At 44.7% G+C, this 21496-nt stretch overlaps 1 protein-coding gene across 3 annotated transcripts in view; it reads left to right on the top strand.

Annotated features, from left to right (window-relative positions):
- Positions 1 to 5710: 5710 nt before the first annotated feature.
- CNGA3 (cyclic nucleotide gated channel subunit alpha 3) overlaps positions 5711 to 21496 on the top strand; it is a 42915-nt gene continuing 27129 nt past the window's right edge. Inside the window, exons 1-2 of one of the 3 annotated variants that reach the window (XM_056327354.1) lie at positions 5711 to 5810; positions 21239 to 21370. In XM_056327354.1, coding sequence (XP_056183329.1) covers positions 21270 to 21370 — 101 coding nt within the window. In that variant the 5' untranslated portion in view covers positions 5711 to 5810; positions 21239 to 21269. Of the gene's footprint in view, positions 5811 to 10310; positions 10549 to 11635; positions 11815 to 21238; positions 21371 to 21496 lie in introns of those variants that run through there. The other 2 variants (XM_056327353.1, XM_056327352.1) reach the window with 2 other exon arrangements.

Genomic DNA, 21496 nt, shown 5'->3' on the forward strand with positions numbered 1-21496 from the left:
CACATTTTCAAATGCTTGCTTTGATGGCTATTACTAACATTATTAAGTTAGTAATAGCTATTATTATTATTATTAGCAAGGCACACTTTACACCTTGAGCCTTGTATACAGTAAACAGAAATAAATGGTGTTGGCTAAAACAATTCCAAATCAGAATAAAAGGATAGGGTTTTTTTTCTTCTCTTTGGTCAGTGGTTGAGCTAAGTCACTGCTTTCTGATAGGAGGCATCAGAATGCTCAAAGTGCAGTTGAAATGAGGGTGAGCACAGGGACGCGTGGAGCTGTTAGCCCCTGGTAGCTTTCCCATACACTTTCTTTAGTTCTTCAGTTTCTTTAGTTCCAAGTTTACAAGGAGGCACACAGCTTCCAGAAAGCAGTTAGAGACTTACCGCTCATCATTTGTCTCATGTATGTCAGGACACAGTGCACCTCGGAGTCTGGGCAGACTGTTGTTAGATCCAAGTAAAGATGTTTATGAGTTCATGAAAGAGACGTCTTTAATATGTGATTACCAACGGTGGGCTGCAGACTGTCAGCTGAGTTTCCTCAGAGTCATCAGTGAGGCCCAGCAATGATGGCAACTGCCTTCATGAAGCACAATGAGAAAAGCTTCTAAGCCTTACTTTATATTTCACACAAATGTCTTTCCTTGTGCTTGCTAATGGACCACCATTATGTGACTGAAAATGCCAGTTTGTTCTGTTTGGAGGAGCTGGGCTGTATCCCTACCAGTGCTTCAGGCCTGAATAGCATTTTGCTGAAATTCTCCTAGGGGCAGCGGGATAGTTTTATTTTCACTAAGCAATAGGATTGTCCTGGGAAGCAATATAAAAAATTAAGTATTCTTGTGTATGCTTATTATCCCAAGCTAGTCAGCTGGGAAACCTAGTCAATGAGGCTGCATTTGCAGTGACGTTTGTTTAAAGAGCAGCACAAAAATTCACAGAAATATCTCCACAGCTTCCTGAGCATCTGTGGCGCTTCTGCACAGCTCACCCAGCCTGTTTCTCCAGACTGTTTGGCTCACACAAGATGGCAAGTGAATTCACAGGTAGGCTAGCAGTCAGCAGGAATTTCCACACCTCTCTTAGGCCAGAAGCCGTGTCCCTGCTGTGACCTGAAGTCAGTGACCATGTGCTCCCTGTCTCTCAGGGCTCTCTCCTGACCGAGAACCAGGTACAGGCACGCACAGCGCTTTTCTGTGAAATGTTCTGTAAACTGGCTGTGCTACGGAAATGAGACAGCCAAGTGCTCGCTCAGGCAACAAGCAGGAAGGTTCCTTATCTATCTCTGTTGGTCTGCTCTTATGCAAATACCTGTATTTGCCATGTCAGGAACACCAAACAATATTAGAGACTTACCTTTCATTCTTTGGAAAGTTTAGCCTGTAATGGCTTGTATTGTGATTTTGCTTGTAAAAGCGGCTGGCTTAGGTGGATGCTAAAGCTTTCATTTCTATATCAAGGATCCAAACCTGTCACAACAAAATGTGTGGGATTCTTTCCATTGATTTCAATAGGACACAGCGGCTGCTGTGTATTTAGCATTTATTTCTATGCGAACCAAGGAAAAGCTCGTTCATTTTGGTTAGAAAAAGAATTGCACGCAGCCTTATCCTTCCCCCATACCGCACCTCCCCCCCAGGAGGTACATAACATGGAGGTTACAGGGTGGAACACTAAACAGGTATGTGTGCCCTTTTGCTTTTATTTATCAGAATATCTCTTGCTCTAGTAGGGCTAGTTTCTGAAAATGGCTTGGCCATGTTCACTTTTCTACAGTAGTCATTTCCCTGCAGGACTAGGTTGGTTCAGAACTGTGAAAATGCCTGTGATGTGGATTTCATCATATGCCCCATTTGAATGTTTCTATTCTTTATTTCTGTTTTTTATGCCTTTTGAATATTTTTGTCTTGCATTTGGATATGTGAACAGCATAGTTTTGTTCAACTGAACTCCTGTTCTGCAGATTATCTCCAAATCGTAACTCAAGCTGTTTAAATGTAAGTGGCTTTTTAAGACAAATCTAATCAGTGTTTCTCTTGGGAGTGAAACCAAATGAGCTTTCAATTCAGTGCAATTATTTTACAAATCTTTGTTCATTTAATTCCTCTGAAGTGGAACAATCAGAAGAAATGGGTCGGAACTACAGTGCAAACAGGAAATTACAGTTTCTTAACCTAAAGAAAATGAGATTTTCAGACACATTTATTTATTTATTTACTTATTTACTTACTTATTTTTAAACCTTATTCTTCTGTGATGCATCCTGGTGGTGCTATATGGCAGAGCATAGCAGTCTTGAGAGAACCAGTAGAACAATGTCAATGCCTCTCACAGCAGAACCACGCAGGCAAAGCCTCAGATACTGTAAATAAGCTCAGCTCTGTTGATTACCCTGGACCTACACTGGTTTAGAGCAGCAAAGAACTTGAAGTTCACTGGAATGAAAGGATGAGTGAGGTATCGCTTCTTGGGTAATACGATGACTTACGTTATTGTTAATCACCTAACGGATTCAGGAAGACTTCTAGCAGTGCCGCTAAACACTCCTTTTTGGCAACAAAGGACGATTTATTATGTACCAGAATTTCCACCATCTTCCCCATAGGACCTGACTCTCTCTGTGTCTTGGCTATTTATTACAGCAACATGGTCTGTGAGGTGTACTGCCTCAGCTGACTGAAAAATGGTGGTTGTTTTTATCTCAGGTTGTATCAGCTCTGATAGCTAGTGCCAGGAATTGGCCTCAAGGTGTGGAAGGACAGCTCTGACATAACGTCTGCTTCTAGCTTGGGGCCTGATTCAACTCAGTGAAATCAGTGAAGCCGAACTCTGCATCAGTACTCTGAGTCCAAGCTAGCAGAGTGCAGGGCAGATTTACAGAACTAAGGTCACAATCTCAGCTGGCCTGATCCTCTTCTTAGATCTACTTTTTGCCTCACAGATTAAGCATTCTTCAAAATGCTGTCCTGCTGAACACAGAAGGACGCTGCAGTGAATCTTCCAGCCAGTGATGAGTTTTGAACGCTTCCAGTCTATCATGGGCTCAGGATTTCATCCTACAATGGACTAAGTCAAAGCTCTGAAAAGCTCCTGTTGCAATTACCTCCGGGTTTTCTGGTGCATTTGGGAGAAGTTACTGCTGCATCATCTGTCTTTTTTTTTTTTTTTTTCTTTGTTTCTCAGAGGTGACTCTTGATTCGCCTGAAAACTCACAAGCCAGCTAGTCCCAGAGTTAAAGGGAGCTTCAAGACAGACTAACTGGAGACATCGAAAGCAGCTGGAGAATATCTGTGTGAAATTATTTCTTTCTCAGAAGATTGTGAAAGTACACGTTATAAAGAAGTGCAGTTTATGGACTCAATAGTTGTGAATTTTTCCCCCCAGTTTTGCTTCTTTTTTTGATTTTAAAGAAACTAGCTTAAGATTATGTATAATTCTTATGGTCATTTAGCAATTGTGTTATTGGCAGTATTTCTCTAACTCACAGGCATCTAGTTAACACAACAAAATGGAACTATTTAAAGACCACAGCATGATACAAGAGGCAATTTCATGATATGTAAGTAAAGGCAAATAACAAGACAGGCAGTGTCACAACATACAGAAAAAAAGGAAGGCTGTTTCCCCATTTTCCCTCCTGAAAATACTCTAAGCCATGCACTACAACCAACTAACTGAAGACAAAGATTTCCTAAAATGTATTGAGTGGAAAAAAAGGATTAATAGAAAATATTTTGTGACGCATCACCCCAGCTCGCTAGCCATTTTCTAGCAGCTATAGGATATTTTTAAGCACAGATATTCACTCTGAATTGATGTTGGAGAGATCGCACTTAGTGTTATACTCTGAAGCAAGAAAGGGATACCGCAAAACTAGAATGGGAGAGCTCTAAGAAGCAAAAGTTTTCAGGGGAAGCCAAAGGAATGCGGACTCTTTGCCATATCCCTCGGGTTGGTACATAATATTCCTGCATCACCTGCTTTGCTGATTGGTGAGAGGATAAAAGCATTTCATCTTGGCAAGGTCTTTTGACCAGAGGTTGTGTACTGGGTCTGGCTGATACGGAGTTAATTTTCCCCACAGCAGCCCTGCCAGTGCTGTGCTTTGTATTTGTAGCTAGAAAGGCGTTGATAACACACCAGCGCTGGCACAGCACCCAGGCTGTCCCTCCAGCATTCCCCCCTCACAGCAGGCTGGGGTGGGCAAGAGCTTGGGGTGTCATAGCCAGGACAGCTGGCCCAAACCGACCAAAGGGATAGTCCATACCACATGAGGTCTGCTCAGATATAAAAGCTCAGAGAAAGGACGAGAAGGAGAGCATTCGTTATTAGGATGTTTGTCTTCTGGAGCCACCACTATGCGTACTGAAGCCCTGCTTCCCAGGAAATGGCTGGACATTGCCTGCTGATGGGAAGCAGAGAATAAATCTTTTTTTCTTTTTTTTTTTTTTTTACCCCTTTACTTCTGCACGTGGCCTTTGCTTTATTAAATGCTCTTTATCTTGACCCATGAGTTCTTTCCATCTTATTTCCTCCCCTCCTAGCTGGTTGAGGAGGGAATTGATAGAGCAGCTTGGTGGGCATGTGGTGGCCAGCCAGGGTCAACCCGACCCACTACGGTCCTTTTTGGTGCCCACCATGGCTCCTCAGGAATTCAAGGTAAGGACAGTAACTGGGAGATGAAACAGACAAAACATGGACTGAATAGAGCTAGAGAGCAAAGAGTATAATCGTTGTGGGGAATTTTGATGGTTGTAATTGTAGTGAAGGGGCGAGGGGTGGATTGTTTGTAAATCGTCCACTTTTGCTGGTGTTGTGGTGATGTTATTTTGGTGTGGGGAATTCTTTTTGTTGATATAAGTGAAGTTTGTGAAGATTGTAAATTGCGTGATGAATATGTACTTTAGTGAATATTCTTAAATATATGATTCACTGAGGCGAGGGATAGAATATATTGGGTTTTGCGAGGCACAGTTCTGGTAGTGGGGGGGCTACAGAGGTGCTTTGGTGAGAAGGTGCCGGAAGCTTCCCCTTTGTCAGACAGAGCTGATGCCAGCTGGCCGCAAGACAGACCTGCCTCTGGCCAAGGCTGAGCCCATCATTGACGGTGGTAGCACCTCTAGGATAACATATTTAAGAAGGGGGGGAAAATCCCCAAAACCTAGCAAGTGCAGCCAGGAGAGAGGGGCGAGGAGGTGTGAGCGCAGCACCCTGCAGCCCCCCGGCCGGGCAGGAGGGGCAGGGGGGGCTCCAGGCGCCCAGCAGAGATGCCCCGGCAGCCCCTGGCGAAGCCCCCGCTGGGGCAGGCCGTGCCCCCGGCCCATGGCGGCGAACGGGGGAGCAGATCCCCCCCCGCAGCCCGCGGGGGACCCCAGGCCGGGGCAGGGGGTGCCCGAGGGAGGCTGCGACCCGCGGGCAGCCCGGCCGGAGCGGCTCCTGGCAGGGCCTGTGGCCCCGCGGGGGGGAGCCCGGGCCGGGGCGGGTTCGGGGCCTGTGACCCCGCGGGGGGCCCGGGCTGGAGCCGGCTGGGCCTGAAGGGCGGCACCGCGGGGGGGCCCGGCCGGGGCGGTGCGTGAAGAGCTGCAGCCCGGGGGAAGGGCCCCCGCGGGGGAAGGTCGCGGAGGAGCCGCTCCCGGGGGAGGGACCCCGGGCTGGAGCAGGGCAGAGTGTGGGGAGCCTCCCCCGGGGGGCAGGAGCGGCAGGGGCCGCCGGAGGGACCCCCCAGCCCCAGCCCCGTCCGCCGGCCCGCGGGGGGAGGGAGAGGCAGAGAAATCGGGAGCGGAGCTGAGCCCGAGGAAGAATTTGGTGAGTGAACTGACAGCTGAGAAGTTTTACTTGCTAGAAAAGAATAAAAATGAAAATAAAATGCGAAAGGAAGCTGAGAGAGAAGATTACGTTTAATAACCAGGTAGCTGAGGACCAAAGTATGAAAGACCGTAACATAAAGGGTTGCTTTTTCTTTCTTTCTTTCTCCTCCCCGCCCCGCTCTGCGCCCCCCCCCCCCCAGGTGCTGGAGCTCCAGATTTTCCCTTTCTTATTGATTATAATCTCCAGCTGCAAACTATCACTGATGCTTTGCTTAATTATGGACAGAGTGGAACAAAATTGATATTAATTTGCATATAAAACTGCAAAATACTTTGTTCAAATAAGACATGGTAATTCATGATTGTGTTTTCAAGAGGTGTCTATCAGAGATCAATAATTGTAAGTCACTGAGCTAAATCATCAGTAGTGCTTTGCTGAACATAACTGTTTTGATGGATGATACCCTGCAGCTGTCAACATGTTGGACCTACTTGTTGATGGCTCTCAGAGGACTGGTTTAATGATTGTGCAATTGAAGCAAGAGCTAAACTTGGAAAGAAAATTTCATGAAAATTAGGAAAATATCGGAAAGAAGGAATATTTTTTCCCTGAATAAGTATGTTTTCACTTATATCTAACAATTCAGAAAATGGGAAAGTGAAAAGGTATTTCTTTTTTCCTGTCATCTTCAATACCTAGGCAACTGGCCAAACTCTGCCAGTTGAAACCTACTAGTAAATAGGTTCAAATAAGAACATAATTAACACATAGGAGTAAATATGAGAACTGGAAAATGTTGCCAATTTAACTACAGGACTCAGGATGGTTTTCCGTCTCTTAATGCTTACTGCTATGACAATGACTGATGACAGTAAACAGCAATTAAACCTTTTTGTCAGTTTGCTGTGTGTACTTCATGCTATTAGCCAAATGTGTTTAGAGCGTTAGTGGTTCTGTGTCAACATTTCTCTGTTTTGTCTGTGTAGCTCTACATTTTAAATGGGTTTGTTCAATCTCTTTTGGGGATTATTTAGCAGAATTAAATCTGTGAGCTTTGCAACTAGTTACATTTCATTTTGGACATAATTTCAAATATAATTACTAGCCACATCACTAAGGCTGCCTTTGAAGAGGTATAGCCCCGATACCAATGTTTGGAACACTGATATTTATAAAAGCACTATATTAGCAAACCAAGTTTTCATTTGGGTAAATTTTCACCAACTAAATGCCTGTTCCAGCATCTTTAGTGGGTTAGCTAAATACTGTGGTGCTTAGGAGTTGTACAAAGCCCTCAGCAGCACCTGTGCCTCAGAAAGCAAACAATGCAAGAGGACCAGAAGGAGGGGTGATTGGTTCAGCAGCTCCCTACTATATGATGGCCACACCATGCCAGAGCATAGAGAGTGCTGGAGCCATTCTGGTCCCCTCTCACCTTGTGTATGCCTGCAGCACACACTTTGTATGTATGGTGGAGAGGGGCTCTTTTGTTTGACTTGACATGTAATGGGAACATGTGTAATAAGCCTTCTTAAAACTGCAGCAAGTTTAAACCTTCTGTTGCCCTTTTAGGGCATTTTTCAATGCCTGAATGATGCTTGCATCCTACCACTTTGTCCTTCTCTTCATGAACTCCCAATTAACCCTACCTTCCTCCTCGAGGGGATTTTCTTCCCCTTGTCTTCCTCACCATTCCCTACTTTCTCCAGCAGCTTCACCCCTGTTTTGCTCCATGTTCTCCTCTGTTGTTTTTGTTCTGCTTTAGTGAGGCATGCCTTGCTATTTGGACATCAAATGGTTTTATAGCATATTTTGCTGGGAGGTGGTAAGGAGACCCCTGTCCCAGCTATCCTGCGCTAGCATCCATAATTGCTCTGAGGAGCTTCTCCTCCCAAACTGTCACTTCAGTGGGAGAGTAGCCGGACTCTCTCAGCTCTATTTACTGCTCTGTGAAGTTGTACCCTACTCCCCAGTCAATCAGGTGCATGTGGTAGCAGATGGTCACTTGCTGATAAAAATTCAGTGAGCTGTTGGCAGCTTAACTAAGTCTCTCTTCTGTGCTTACAGTCAATGGGAACAGTTGACATGGAATCTGTGACTGGAGGACCTCCGGTTATTTTTACAAAGAGGAACATGTAGCTGGAAGCAGGAGCTGGTTAAAGCACGGTTACTTGCTTGGGGAACCAGCAGTTGTGATTTGGTACCACTAATAGCTCTGTTGTTCCAGGTAGTGCTTTTTCTGAAGGGAGAAACATGCAGTATTTCTCAGGGAATACAACTTTTTCAAGAGGCCCAAAGGGCTTCACATGAATTTGATGAGTGGATACTGTTTTTCCTGGTACTACTAGAAATTATATTTTCCCAGAATTTTTTTAATGTATTTGCTATACAAAAGCTTTTAGCATAGAAAGGGCTGTTTGTTCTAATGCAACAGGAAAATTTAATGTTGCTTATGTCTTTTTTATGTCTATTTTAACATAAAATAAAGTACAAAAGAATATTGGTGTTGGAATTTTAGTTTTTAATTAAGGCTTCTACCCCTTTACAGAACTGTAAATGTAGGTTTAGTATTTCTACAGAGAATGATGGTTCTAGGAAGAGCCCAGGAGAGAGAAAGGAAAACAACCAGTGCAGGCTGTACATTTATACACTGAGAAATCAACTACCTGTTCTAAAACGTATGCAAGTCAGATTAATCTAAAAATTGAGAAATCACAGAAAGGTCAGAGTTGAAAAGGACCTCTGAAGATCATCTAGTCCAATCTCCTGCTAAAGCAGGGTCACCTGGAGCAGATTGCACAGAATTGCATCCAGGTGGGTTTTGAATGTCTCCAGAGAAGGAGACTCTGCAACATCTCTGAGCAGCCTGCTCCAGTGCCCTGGCACCCTCAAGGAAAAGATGCTTTTCCTCACATTTGGAAGGAACTTCCTGTGTTGCAGTTTGTGCCTGTTGCCCCTTGTCCTGTCGCTGGGCACCACTGAAAAGAGCCTGGCCCCATCTTGACACTCGCCCTTAAGATACTTGTAGACACTGGTAAGATCCCCTCTCAGTCTTCTCTTCCCCAGGCTAAAGAGGCCCAGCGCTCTCAGCCTTCCCTCATAAGGGAGATGCTCCAGTCCCCTCATCACCTTTGTAGCACTCTGCTGGAAAATCTCCAGTAGTTCCCTGTCCCTCTTGCACTGGGGAGCCCAGCACCAGACACAGCACTCCAGGTGCAGCCCCACCAGGGCAGAGCAGAGGGGGAGGATCACCTCCCTCAACCTGCTGGCCATGGTCCTCCTAATGCCCCCCAGGATCCCACTGGCCATCTTGGCCACCAGGGCACACTGCTGGCTCATGGGCATCTTGGTGTCCTCCAGGATTCCCAGGTTCTTCTCTGCAGAGCTGCCTTCCAGCAGGTCAGCCCCAGCCTGTGCTGGGTGCATGAGGCTGTCCCTCCCCAGGGGCAGGACCTCACACTTGCCTTTGTTGAACTTCATCGGGTTCCTCTGTGCCCAACTCTCCAGCCTGTCCAGGTCTCGCTGAATGGCAGCGCAGCCTTCTGGTGTGTCAGCTGCTCCTCCCAGTTCTGTATCATCAGATCATCATCAATTCTGAGGGTACATTCTAATAATCCTGTATTTAAAAGAAAGATAGTTATATTGATAATGCATTATTTCCTTGAACAAAAAAATAGTATTTAAACAAACATGCATGTTATGATAAATGCTTAGATAAATTTAGTTAACGTTGCTTTCCTTCATTAAACATTTTTTCTCTCAGAGAGTTACCTCCGTGATGTAATGATTTGAAGAGAATCCTTTGATTAAGGGAAGTAAATTGAAGTACTGTGAAGATGTATTATAACTTTAACATAGTATTTTCTCTAAATTTTCTTACCCCAGTACCACTGAATACAATGACAGACTTTACAAAGTGATGCGTTCTAGATGTGGACATCCATTTTTGTTGATTCCGCCTGATCTCCATATTGTCGAGATATGGAACCTTCTGGAAATCTCCACAGCTTTTTCCTGGATTTCCTTCCCAGGTTTCTTCCCTGACGTGGCAACCTGAACACGGGGGCTAGGTGTATGACCAGACCTTGTAGGAGTAGGAAGCCATGACCTGCAAAGTGTGTGTATCTATGTATAGCACCTGGAAAGTTTAACTGCTGCTTGAGCTTTTTGAGGGACCATAGCAACCTGGTGCTTGGTGGAACTGAAGAGCAAACACATGCCTTTCAAATGCTTCCCATCTTTCCAGGCTTTTCTGTCCCAATCCCCCAAAAAAGCCTGTTACTCTGAAGACTGATGTGATAGCTACATGAGAAAGAGACCTCAAGTTTTTGATGGGGTTTTAAGAGTTTTTAAACATGGCCTTTCCTTCTCTTTGGTGCTTGCTGTGTGATGTGTTCATCTTTCTTATGTAAAATAATTCTTAGGGAGGGGAAAACGGTGAGTAACTCTGCCTCTCGGTAAACCCAGGGCTTACATGCGAGTTTCCAGCGTCATGTGTTCACCCTGGCTGAATCGACGCTGTGCAGCAAAGTGCAACAGCCTCTCAGTTGGGAATGACATGGCTTGTGCTGACTCTTTTTCCACCTGAAGAATCATTTTATGGAGCGGTCTTTGTTTCCAGCTTTTCCCATCACTGCGAAAAGCAGAACTCAACTGGGGAAGTTCGGGAGGGCGCGGAAGCCTTCGGGGAGCTTCAGCACAGCAGGCTGCGGGAAGCGGTCTGAGTCCCGGGAAGGTAAGCTCCCTCCGGCAGGCCAGGGAGAGAGGGCCGAAGTGTTGAAGAAGAAACCTCCTCAGCGGAACACCGAGGAGCAGGGGTGGGTGCCCGCAGCAGTTGGGGTGCCCGGCTGTGGGCCGGCACCGGCTCAGCGAACCCCTCCGGCGGGCGGACCGCGCAGGGGCGGCGGGCAGAGACCAGCCCCGCTGCCGGGCGGCTGCCCGGGGGACGCTTCCCGCGGGCAGCGGCAGGTCCCCGCACGCCTTCCCGACGAGGCCCCGCTCCGCGCCCGGCCAGCCCCGCTCCGCCGGCTCGGCCTTGCGCGGCAGGCGGGGGCTGCGGGGGCTGGCGCGGCGGGCAGCCCACCGGGCCCGGCCCCTCGGCGTCCGCCGCTGGCGGCAGATGGAGGCGCAGGCGGCGGCGTGTGCGGGGCCGCGGAGGCAGGGGCGGGCGGCGGGGAGCCGGCTCGCTCTGCCGGCCCACAGCGCTCCGCCGGAGCGGCGGCCGGCTGTCCGGGGGGGCCGCGGAGCCTCCCCGAGCCTCCTGGCCTCTCCCCGCGGCACGGACCGCGGAGCGGCGGGAGGCACCGGCGGGAGCGGGGAGCGCGGCCGGGAGCAGGATGGCGTCGGCGACAGGACCCTGCCCGGCCGAGGGGGACCGCAGCTGAGGCGGGCTGCGCCCCGGCCCCGGCTCCGCCCCGCCGGTGGTGAGCGCCTCGGGGGGCCGGGGCGGTGTCGCTGCCGGGGGGCGCCGCGGAGTCGAGGGGAGCCGCCTCGCAGGGTCACGTCGCTTTCCGTGGGAGCGACCGCGTCGCCGCCCGGGGCCGCGGGTCCCCGCTCCGCCAGCGGCCCGGCCCGCCCCGCCCGCGGCGGGCTCCCAACTTTCCTCGGCGTGGCAAGAAACGTGCCGGGGCGCCGCCGGGCTGCTTTGACGTCTTGATCCGCTCCGAGCACTTAACAGGATCGCAAAGCCCTTCGAGCGGCTTTTCCCGGTGAGCCGGGCTTAGGCGTGCGGGCTTCGGCGCTAATCCGCCCGCGCCTCGCCGAGGGGCGGCCGCGGCGGGCCCTGCCCCGCCGCCCCCGCCGGGCCGGGCCGGGCCGCCCCGCCGGGGAGGGCTGCGCTGCCGGGGCTGCCCGGCGCCGCGGGCCGGCAGCGGGGTCCGGGCCGACACCGCGCCGGGGCAGGGCGGCGCTGCCCGCCGTGCTGCGGGATACCGGCCCCGAAGCGCCGGCGGCGGCGGGCAGGGCTTCTGTGTTCGGATGCTGCGGGGGAGAGCGTGGGAAGGTGAGTCTGAAAGCGGCGGCGGCAGCAAGCCCCCGCTCCTGTTATCCCCTGGGGGTGGTGGGATGGATCATGTCCTGCATCTGACTGCAATGTAAACCTTAACTCAAAACCTTGAAATGGAAACGCAACTTAGAAGCGCTCTCTCTCTCCCGTTTTAAAAAGTGTTAATTTTGTTAATTGACACAGAGATCCGCGTATCCGCAACTAAATTGGATTCAGGACACAAATCCGTATGGAGTTGGGGCTGGGGGGAATTCCTACACTCCTGCTGGCAGAGGCTCAGTGTCACTAGTTTGGTCCATGTGTCTCTGACTTCTCTGCTGTCCGATGCCTGTGGTGTAAGCGTGAGGTTGTCAAAAACTATGTAAAGAAAATGCTAGTAAATGCTACAAGCTCAGTGCAAGGAAATAATTTTCCTGGGATTCCTGGTGCTCCCACTAAATTGACCTTATTTTGAGCGATATGACATCTTTTCCAAAACTTGTATAGCATAAATCTGGCCATAGTGTGTGTAAGAATGCACAAGATACAATGACTATAACCGGTGTCTTTCTCTAATGCACGGTCCACTTGCTAAGAGGAAATAGCCAAAAGAAGACCAGGAAAAATGACATGAATGTTAACTTTAAATCTCTGGTGAAAGGATGTTTAAATGTGAATATTGCTACTGGTTAGTAGTGGACGCTTTTTGCTATATTTTGTTTTCCAAATTCAGAGTTGTTACTTTTAAAGCCAATAGTACTAGGACTCTTGTATTTAAAATCTGTAATTGCATTGCTACAACTGAGTAAATTGTAGTTTCAGGTGTTACAGTCTTTGAAATGGCATAACTTCGCCTTCAGTCAGCACTGGGTGTTTTTTTTTTTTTTTCTCTGATGTTTTCTATCTTGTTTTCTTCAAGTACGCATGCTAAAACCATCTGATTAGAAAAATACACGGTGCAGATGATAATGGGACTGTCAGGATGTCTGATCAGTGAGGGTAGTCATGGTAAACAAGCAATGAATGACTTGAGGGAAGAACACATCAGCTTGAAAAAATTATACACCATCCTTTCATGTCAGCATCTCTCAGCTTTGCCTTCTGTATACCTCTGCGCTTCCCAGCCTTTGTCATCCAATTTGCACCCAACTGTCATTTCAGTTCAGCACGTTATCCTGCAGCCTTCTCCGATGTTGCCATCTCTTTTCATTAGCATCTCTTAAATCCTCTTCGGTCGAATGCCTTGCTACTGCATGTGAAACGTGACACAAATTACCTCTCGTGTTTTCCTTCCCTAGCCATTTAAACGGGATGGCTCTGATAGTTTGCATAAAGTGAGCAGGGAGGGAATTTCAATGGGTAACCCTCACATGTATGCACATGCACACATGTAAACATATATTTTACAGAATACTCGTTCAGAAATGTGAACCTGCTGTGCTGTAGCTGTATTCATGCCCTTGTTACGTTCACTTTTAAGAGTTACCGTGGCATATGAATACACTGACAGAGATGTTGGCAGAACTGATAAATTTTAGGCAGTGATTACAGAAGCCTTGCACAGAGCCAATTTGCTGCATAGAACCATGGATATGCATTCACGTTAACCTATACTAGCAACAGAAACAGCACGATGTGGCTTGGTTGTCCAGTCAGCTGTAATTTGTAATTTACTCTGTTATATTTACAATGTTATGTTCAATATACACAGCTAGTTTCTCCTGAATAGTTTCCAGTCTGAAAAACAATACATCCGTAGAAAATGGCCCACAGAAAAATTCAGTAAATCTTAGAAAATTGAACTGTATTACTAATAATTCATACATACAGAAGGGAAATTCAGTCCAAATAATTCCATTTATTTAAAAGATTATTTTGCTACTACAAGGTGCCAGGGACTCAACCATCAAATGGATTAAGGATAACATACGCATCTAATTCTAAACCTATAAATTATACGTATATGAATATGCAGTGTTATGTGTAGTATATGCACATCCTGGGGTACTTGTGAGAGGTGGCATATTTGTTTGACAGATCTTTCGTACTGAGGTTACTAGGCTATGCGTATAAATTATGCGTATTTTCAGGAGATACCAGTGCCCACAGACTATGGAAAATGCAATATGATGTAGTAGAGGGTAATAAAATTTGAAAAGTGTACTTCAAAAAGAGGTAATAGGATTTAAGAATTGTTGATACAAACTGTTACGCGTAATGATTCATGAGGGTAAAGTGATGCAGCCTGCTCATTATTTTTGCAGCCCCTTGGGTTTGGTCCAGTAGCCTTCATACAAAGCTTTCCACGAGAGTGTGCCAGAGTTAAATCTGCAGGTTTATTTACAAACCTCCAGATCATTGAAGAAAAAAGTTGCACCTTGTCTTCAAATCACATAGTTGCTTAAAGATCCAGTGTCCAGTCTTTGAAGTCCATTTGTTGCCTGTACTGGTTGATATGTTGGAACTGCAGACTGTCACACATGACATGCACAACATACATAATGTACAGCTGAGCTACAACTATTACCAAGTGATGTAACAAGGATCATGTAGGTGGAGGTCAAATCCCAAAGTAAATCCCAAAGACTTACCAGGGTTGAACCTGAGAGGCTGTGTGAGGATTTGGAACGTGACTTAACTAAAATGATGTAAGTGATCCTGTGCAGCTTATCACTGCTTCCATAGCAGTAAGTAAACTGTTGTTGAAAGCCTCAAAAGCAACAGTATCTTACCGACTACACAAATATATAAGATCCATAATAAAATCATATGTAAAGTCACCTTTTACTTTGTGACAGTGATACATATTTCACCTTGAAAAGCTGTTTTTTTTAATTCTGCCATATTTTCTGTCTGTAGTCCTTTTGGCCTGCACTTAGATGCTCAGTTATTTCCAGTCTCCCATTTTAGCTTCAGTCATTTTGTATTGGCTAGCATATGTAGCTTCCTTCTCAGTGCCTTATTCCTGGGTACCTGATTTTCTGTGTGCCTCCTGTAGGAAATCCACTGGATAGTACGGCTCCTAAAATTTAGATACTGCAGCCTTTGTACCTCTAGTTCTAAGCCTTTAATGTTATAAAGAGATAAGTAGAACCTACTTTCAAGATTAGCAAATGCTTATGTGAATCTGAAGTTTTCGTGTTACTTGAACCTGTGTTTGCTGCCAAACAACTGGCTGTCTTGATTACACAGGTCTTTCATACCAGACAAACAACACATATAAAATATTTTGACACAAACCATCAGTTGCTATTGAATTCAAATGGAAGATGATGAAAGAGTACATGAACTATTTGTGTTTGGACTAGGGAGAGCTATCACTAATGTATAATTTGTTATATTTTTGGTAGGATAGTATGTCTTTCTCATTTAGCTCCAATTTCAGTCAGTGATTTATGTACTGAAAAGCAATATAATTGAGTATGGAATTATTATTCCTTCTTCAGGTTAGTACAAGTGGTAGCATGGAAAGAAATACTAAGTGAGAAAGCATGTTAAAATTCTGCTTAAGTCATTGGTAAAGATGTCAACCTTTCAAGAGCTAGGATTGTTGCAGTTACGTTTTACTTTGTGGACACTGGAAAATTCTTCAGCCTGAGGCAGTTTTTATTTTCCATAGTTTGACTTGGTGTGCTTAAAGATAAGTCACTTAATTCTGGAAAACTAAAAATTACAAGGAAACTTTCGGGGTTCAGTTCTCCAATTTGATTGCCTAAAACTGGGTGACTAGATTCAGGCTCCGAGGACTACGTGGTTGTCCATGTCTCTCTTGTTAAATCGCTTGTGAGCTAAATACCAGTTTTAAGTACCTAACATGGATTTATCGGACTCACCAGCCTTTAGGTAATCAGGTTTCACCCTGGGGTGTCATTACTAGCTTTACATATTCAGAGCAGAGAGTGTACCTCAAAGATAACAGAGATTTTATGAAAGGCAGATATCTACTTGCATCATGGGTGCCCAGGGGCTGGCAGGGGGCTGCAGGGCTCTGTGAGGGGTGGCCGGGGCTGCGTGCGCTGGACACAGCGGCACAGGGCACAGCTGAGCCCCGCAGCCACCATGCTGGTGCCTCACGGGGAATGCATTTAAGAAAGGGTAAAATACCACACAGGCAGCATGTGGGGGGGGGGGGGGGGGGGAGGGAGTGTGAGAAGCAGCTCTGCAGCCACCAAGGTCAGAGAAGGACGGGAGGTGGTGTTCCAGGCGCAGAGCAGAGATTCCCCAGCAGCCCAGGAAGACAGCCATGCTGGAGCAAATATCCACTATGGAGGGCCCAGTGGCGGAGCATGTAGCTATCTCCTGAAGGAAACAGCAGCCAGTGGAGAGGAACCCATGCAGGAAGAGGTTCTCCTGACAGGAACTGTGGCCCATGCAGGACCCATGCTGGAGTAGGTTTGTCCTGAAGGACTGCAGCCTGTGGAGCGGACCCACATTGGAGCAGTTCATGAAGGACTGCAGCCCATGGGAAGGACCCACCCTGGAGCAGGGGAAGGGTGTGAGGAGGAAGGAGTGGCAGAGAGGAGATGCGATGGACTGATTGCAACCCCCATTCCCTCCCCCCTGCGCTGCCCAGCAGGGTGGGGGAGTTGAGACTGTAGGATTGAAGTTGCATCTGAGGAAAAAAAGAGGGGGGGAGGGAGTTTTGTCTTTGTTTCACACCATCACTATTTTAATGAGCAATAAATTAAATTAGTTTTCCCCAGTTTCGGTTGGTTTTGCCTCTGATGATGATTGGTAAGTGATGTCCCTGTCCTTATCTTGACCCATAAGCTTTCTTGGTTTACTTTTTGTGACAGGACTGCTGAGAGAGCAGCTGGGTGGGTGTCTGCCAGCCAGCCAAGGCCAACTCACCACACTACTGTAACAACTATGTTTTCAAATACAAAGCTGAGCTCTACTCCAGTCTTAAAACCATCTTGTAAGCACCAGCTTTTAGTGGCAGTTTTAGGACTGTAGATCCCAGCTAGCTGGAGCTGTCTCTTTGCAGTCCTGAAAAAGGTGTTTGTGGAATCTTGCGCCTCTACAGCATTTTTGTGCTGGCTCACTCCTGGTAGCTCCATGCTCATTTTAAGCTGCTCCCTAGTCAGTCGCTTGCCAGGTTTTGGATCTAGTTTTGAAATGCTGATCTTCTCCCTAGACTGTTAAAATCATGTATCATTAGGAATCTTGGCAGCCCAGAAAGAAATATTTCTCCTTTATCAAGATGGCCAGTAATTTGTCAGAATGTTATGTGCTTCGTGCAAGGCCAAACCATGTTGCTTCAGGAGGTCTCACCACCTGTGCTGTACCCAAAGTACTGCATAATTTTATTTCTACTAGTCCTGTGTTTTGTCTCTACCACAGATGGGCATGCATGGCACAATTTAATAATGAACCTTCATCCGCTCTCCCTACCTCCCTCCAAAAATATATTAATGAATTTTACTGCTTAATAGTAGGGTTGTATTTCTGTGAAATTTTCCCTTCCTCCTTCTCTCCAGTCTAGTGCAGAATAAGAGCTCAGACCACATTGTATATTGAATTTGCATTTTACAGCTGAAATCTTTGTAAGGACTCCCAAATTATCTCCAATTCTGCCTACATATTTTTATTTTATAGCTTCTTATTCTCTGCCTTTCTAGGGTGAGCAAGCCCCATTTCTCTTTCTCTCTCTTTTCTATGTCCTTAATCATTCTTGCCATGCTTTTATTCTACATTATCTTTCTGTTTAAGAGCAGGGCTAATAGTATTTCAGCTAAGTCCTCCCTGTTGTTTTACGAAGCAGTTTTAGTATTCTTTCTGTCATTAATACTTTCCATGTATACATCGTTAGCTGTTGTGTCAGCAAGCCTGCTGTGCACTGAAACGGGCGTTTCACTGACCTGTACATATTTAATGTTCAGGTTCTCTTCTTGAGATCATATGGTTAATTTGGAAGCCTGTAAGGCAGTAGTTTACGTGCTTTTCACCTGTATTCATTGATATCCACTTGCCTATATTGCACATCACTTGCTGTCAAATTGGGAAATTGATCTAAATGGTGTGGGTCACCCTGAAGTTCCTTGCACTCCTCTTGTTTCTCCTGCCCATAGTGCTTTTTGCCATCCTGAGATCTCGTCTCACCGCTCCTTCTTTTTGTCAGCATCATTAAGTAGAGGTTTTCCTATGGAACCTCGAGGAATAGTGTTCTTAAACTTTTGTGGTGGTAAAGGTGACTGTTTAATCCCGTTCTTGCTTTCTGTCTTTTAAAAGAAGTTAGTTTTCAATCCAAAATAGTGTTTGGTTTCATATCCTATGACTTGTTTTGTTTCTTTAGTGGCACAGCTTTTGGAATTCTAAATAAGGTATCCAACTGTTTCCTGTATTCAGTGCTCCACTGGCATACTCAAGCTGTTCCAGGAGATTTAGAATATCTAATTCCAGTATCTATTAGTGTCTAATTCCAGACTAGCAATATCTAATTTCAGGAGATTAGTAACATCTGGAGAAGCCATTTCAGTTTGAAATTTAAAGTAATATTGTACTTAATGGTTTTTAACAAAACTTTCAGGAACTGATGCAGAAATAACAGGTTTGGAAATCCATGTGTCACACCTCCAGGATTTGAAATGTAGAAAAGCACTGCTAAGTACTCCCCAGGTTCAGAAGCCATGCGTCTTTTCAGTGAGATAATGCATGTTTGGTAGCAAATTAGCTACATCATCCCTAGACTTCAGAGGGGTTTTCTTATCTTATACTTTTATTGCTTTAACAGAGTTATTTATTTTGTTGGAGATTATGAAGCAGGTGACCCTTGTTTAAGAACTGCTGCAGATGGACATCGATCTGACTGTGAATCACCAGAACTGATGACGGGGTTACCGTTGTGTTAGGTGGCATAACTGGTCGAGCTCTTAACTCAGTGCTAACTTTGTGCTGGAAATACATCCTTACAAGAAAGTTAATGCTCTGTCACTTATCTTATGAATTGTTCTTCTTTTCCCACCATCAAACTTTTAGAACCAGGAACTAGAATAAAGTGGAAGTTGAATGGGGGTACACAAGGAATACATGACACTGTTCGATGGAAGAGTGACAACTCCTCCTTCCCTCCTGCAATGTGATAGAGAGTTTTATAACAATTAAAATAAACCCAATAAAATTATTTGCTGGGCTTTAAAGGAGAGCAGGGTCTATACAGAGCAGAAAAATCCGAGCAGCTCATGCCACTTTACTCTTAAATGTTATTTTTTGTGAGGCTTAGTATAGCTCAAAGCAGTGGAAATGAAATGGGCAGCAAGAGCAACTCTCAGTAGGAAGAAGCAATTTGCTGCTGTGCCTTGCCTTCTGTGCGTGCATAACAACCCGCCAGCGGGAAGCACGCTGCCTTTTTTAAATGAAGTGGCTGTGACAACCTGGCTACTGCCTTGTAGCCTCTTGTTCTAACTTCAGATCTTGGAGCCAGGGCAGTGAGACAGAGTGTAAATTGTAGGCTACTTTTGCAGATTTTGGTAAGCTGAACTTTGAAGAAATCATTATCAACGGAAGGAAAAACACATTTTCTTCTTACCCTGAATTAATTATGTTCAAATTAATGTATGAGAAATGGGAGTTACCTTAATACTCACTGTTACAGCAAAATAAATGTTCTAATTACCAAAGCACTATTGCATGTCATCTAATTATGTGTTACAAAATATGTAGTAGAAGCACTAATTATAACTAAAAAATGATATATGAAAAATTTTCCTAGAGATGAGATATTTTTGGCATCATACTTATTTTGGAGCCTGCTCATTTGACTGGTTAATTTATTGGTAACAATGCTTATCTCTCAAAGGCTGAATCACTTAAAAAGAAATATTCCTTGGTATTTATAATGGATATACATTAACATATACATAAATAATTCGACAGATGTTTTTTGAACAGACAAACTTGATTAATTTTGTGAGACTGCTCAGTTAACATTTTTATATGTAGTTATGTTTTTAACGTAGGTTATCTGCACTTAAGGAATTAATTCTTCTGAGTGAACATTCAAATCTGAGAGCTGGTTGAAAAATCTCTGGGTTTTTTTTCATCAATGTGTAATAGAAACAGCCATTTTTTCCCAATAAAACTCAAGTTAACCAGTATGTACAGGGCTCAGTTTAAGGTGAGACAGTTATACACCAATGACCTACACTGAGGCAAAATGAGTAATGGGAAACACTAATCAGATTTTCAGGTGTTATATGATACCCAAGGGCTATTTAAAAAAAAAAAAAATTATTCTGTATTATATTCTGAAATATATGAAATAATTTTAAAACTTGTATGTAATTTACTTTAGTTATCTGGGAGTTGAGTGGAGGGTAAATCAGGTGTCTGGTTTTTAAGAAACTGGATGCATGACAGACTTCATCATGGATTGTGAACTTTGTTTGAGGAATACTTCAGGGCAGAAAGCTTCTATGAGATCTGTATTTCATTTGCTGCTAAAGCTGAATGTTGTATGGTCAGTGAGAGAAAGGATTATAGGTGAAAAAGGGACAGTAGATAGTCTGAGGTAGTTGAATGATCCCAAGAGAATTTCATTCTAGTCGTATCTCAAACAAAAAAGCTTCCTGAATGGAGTTTCAAAACTTAATTTTTTTTTTCCAAAATGTAAAGCTTTCACTAAAAGTCTTTCAGTCCCTGAATTTTCAAGACACTTGCCTTGAGTCTTAAAACCTGTTTTGCAGGTGGCAGATGTGTTACGAATTTGGTAAGGCATTGAAAGCCAAATCTTCCAAAGGAAAGGAATTTAGGTCAATTTCCTAAATCTTGTAGGAACTGGGCTGCTGATTATCTTCACAGAGCTTGTCTTGAAGCATAATAAAAATAACATATGGAAATGGAAAAAACCCTAGTGTATGTGTAGTGCAGAGTTTACATAATACAGAATTAATGCATATATTGGCGTTATGCATATACATGTAACATAATATAATGACATATATCAAACTGAGGGATACACTTCATTAATTATCTGGTTAATATGCATTTTTGGAATAAAAAAATTTAATCATAAAATAGATAAAATTAGCAGAAGAGGATCAACTTGAAGTGGAATGGGTTGTCCTCACACATGTATTACCTAGCATTTTTTTGGTTGATTTTCTAACTGTGACCTTCTTTTAATGAGATTTTAAATGCAATTTCACTGTGGATAATAGGTGTGATGGTGTAGGTATTCAGAAAGTCAGAGACTAAAAAGAACATAGTGTCATGTAATCCTTTTCTTTGGTCATAATGAGTTTTCTTTGTTACACTTTTACTAGCACTTTTGTCTGACTCGTGCAAATAAATCAAGAAACAGGTATCACATCAATATCACTGGTTATTTTTCAAATGGTTGAAATTGCTTTTTGTCATTTCGTTGTTTTAATGAATCGCTCTTTTTAAGTAATGAGCACGTTTCTTTTGCAGCCTTCACAGTATGTTTTTTTCTCCGTTTCAGCTGTCATTTAGATGTTGATATGTAAAGCAAAATGGCAAAAATCAACACCCAGCACTCCTACCCTGGTATGCACAGCCTGTCTGTCAGAGCTACTGATGAAGATATTGAAAGGATTGAAAATGGCTGTATCAGGTAATATATTCCTTTCATCACAGTCAAGAGGGCAGATTGCTGCATAATTTGTGGCACTCCTCTAGCTCTGCATTATGGGAGGGTTACACCTTGATATTGTTGACCCAGTGCACTTAACTGACTTAA

This window comes from Falco biarmicus, chromosome 2 (assembly GCF_023638135.1).
Source record: "Falco biarmicus isolate bFalBia1 chromosome 2, bFalBia1.pri, whole genome shotgun sequence".
Lineage (NCBI taxonomy): Eukaryota > Metazoa > Chordata > Aves > Falconiformes > Falconidae > Falco > Falco biarmicus.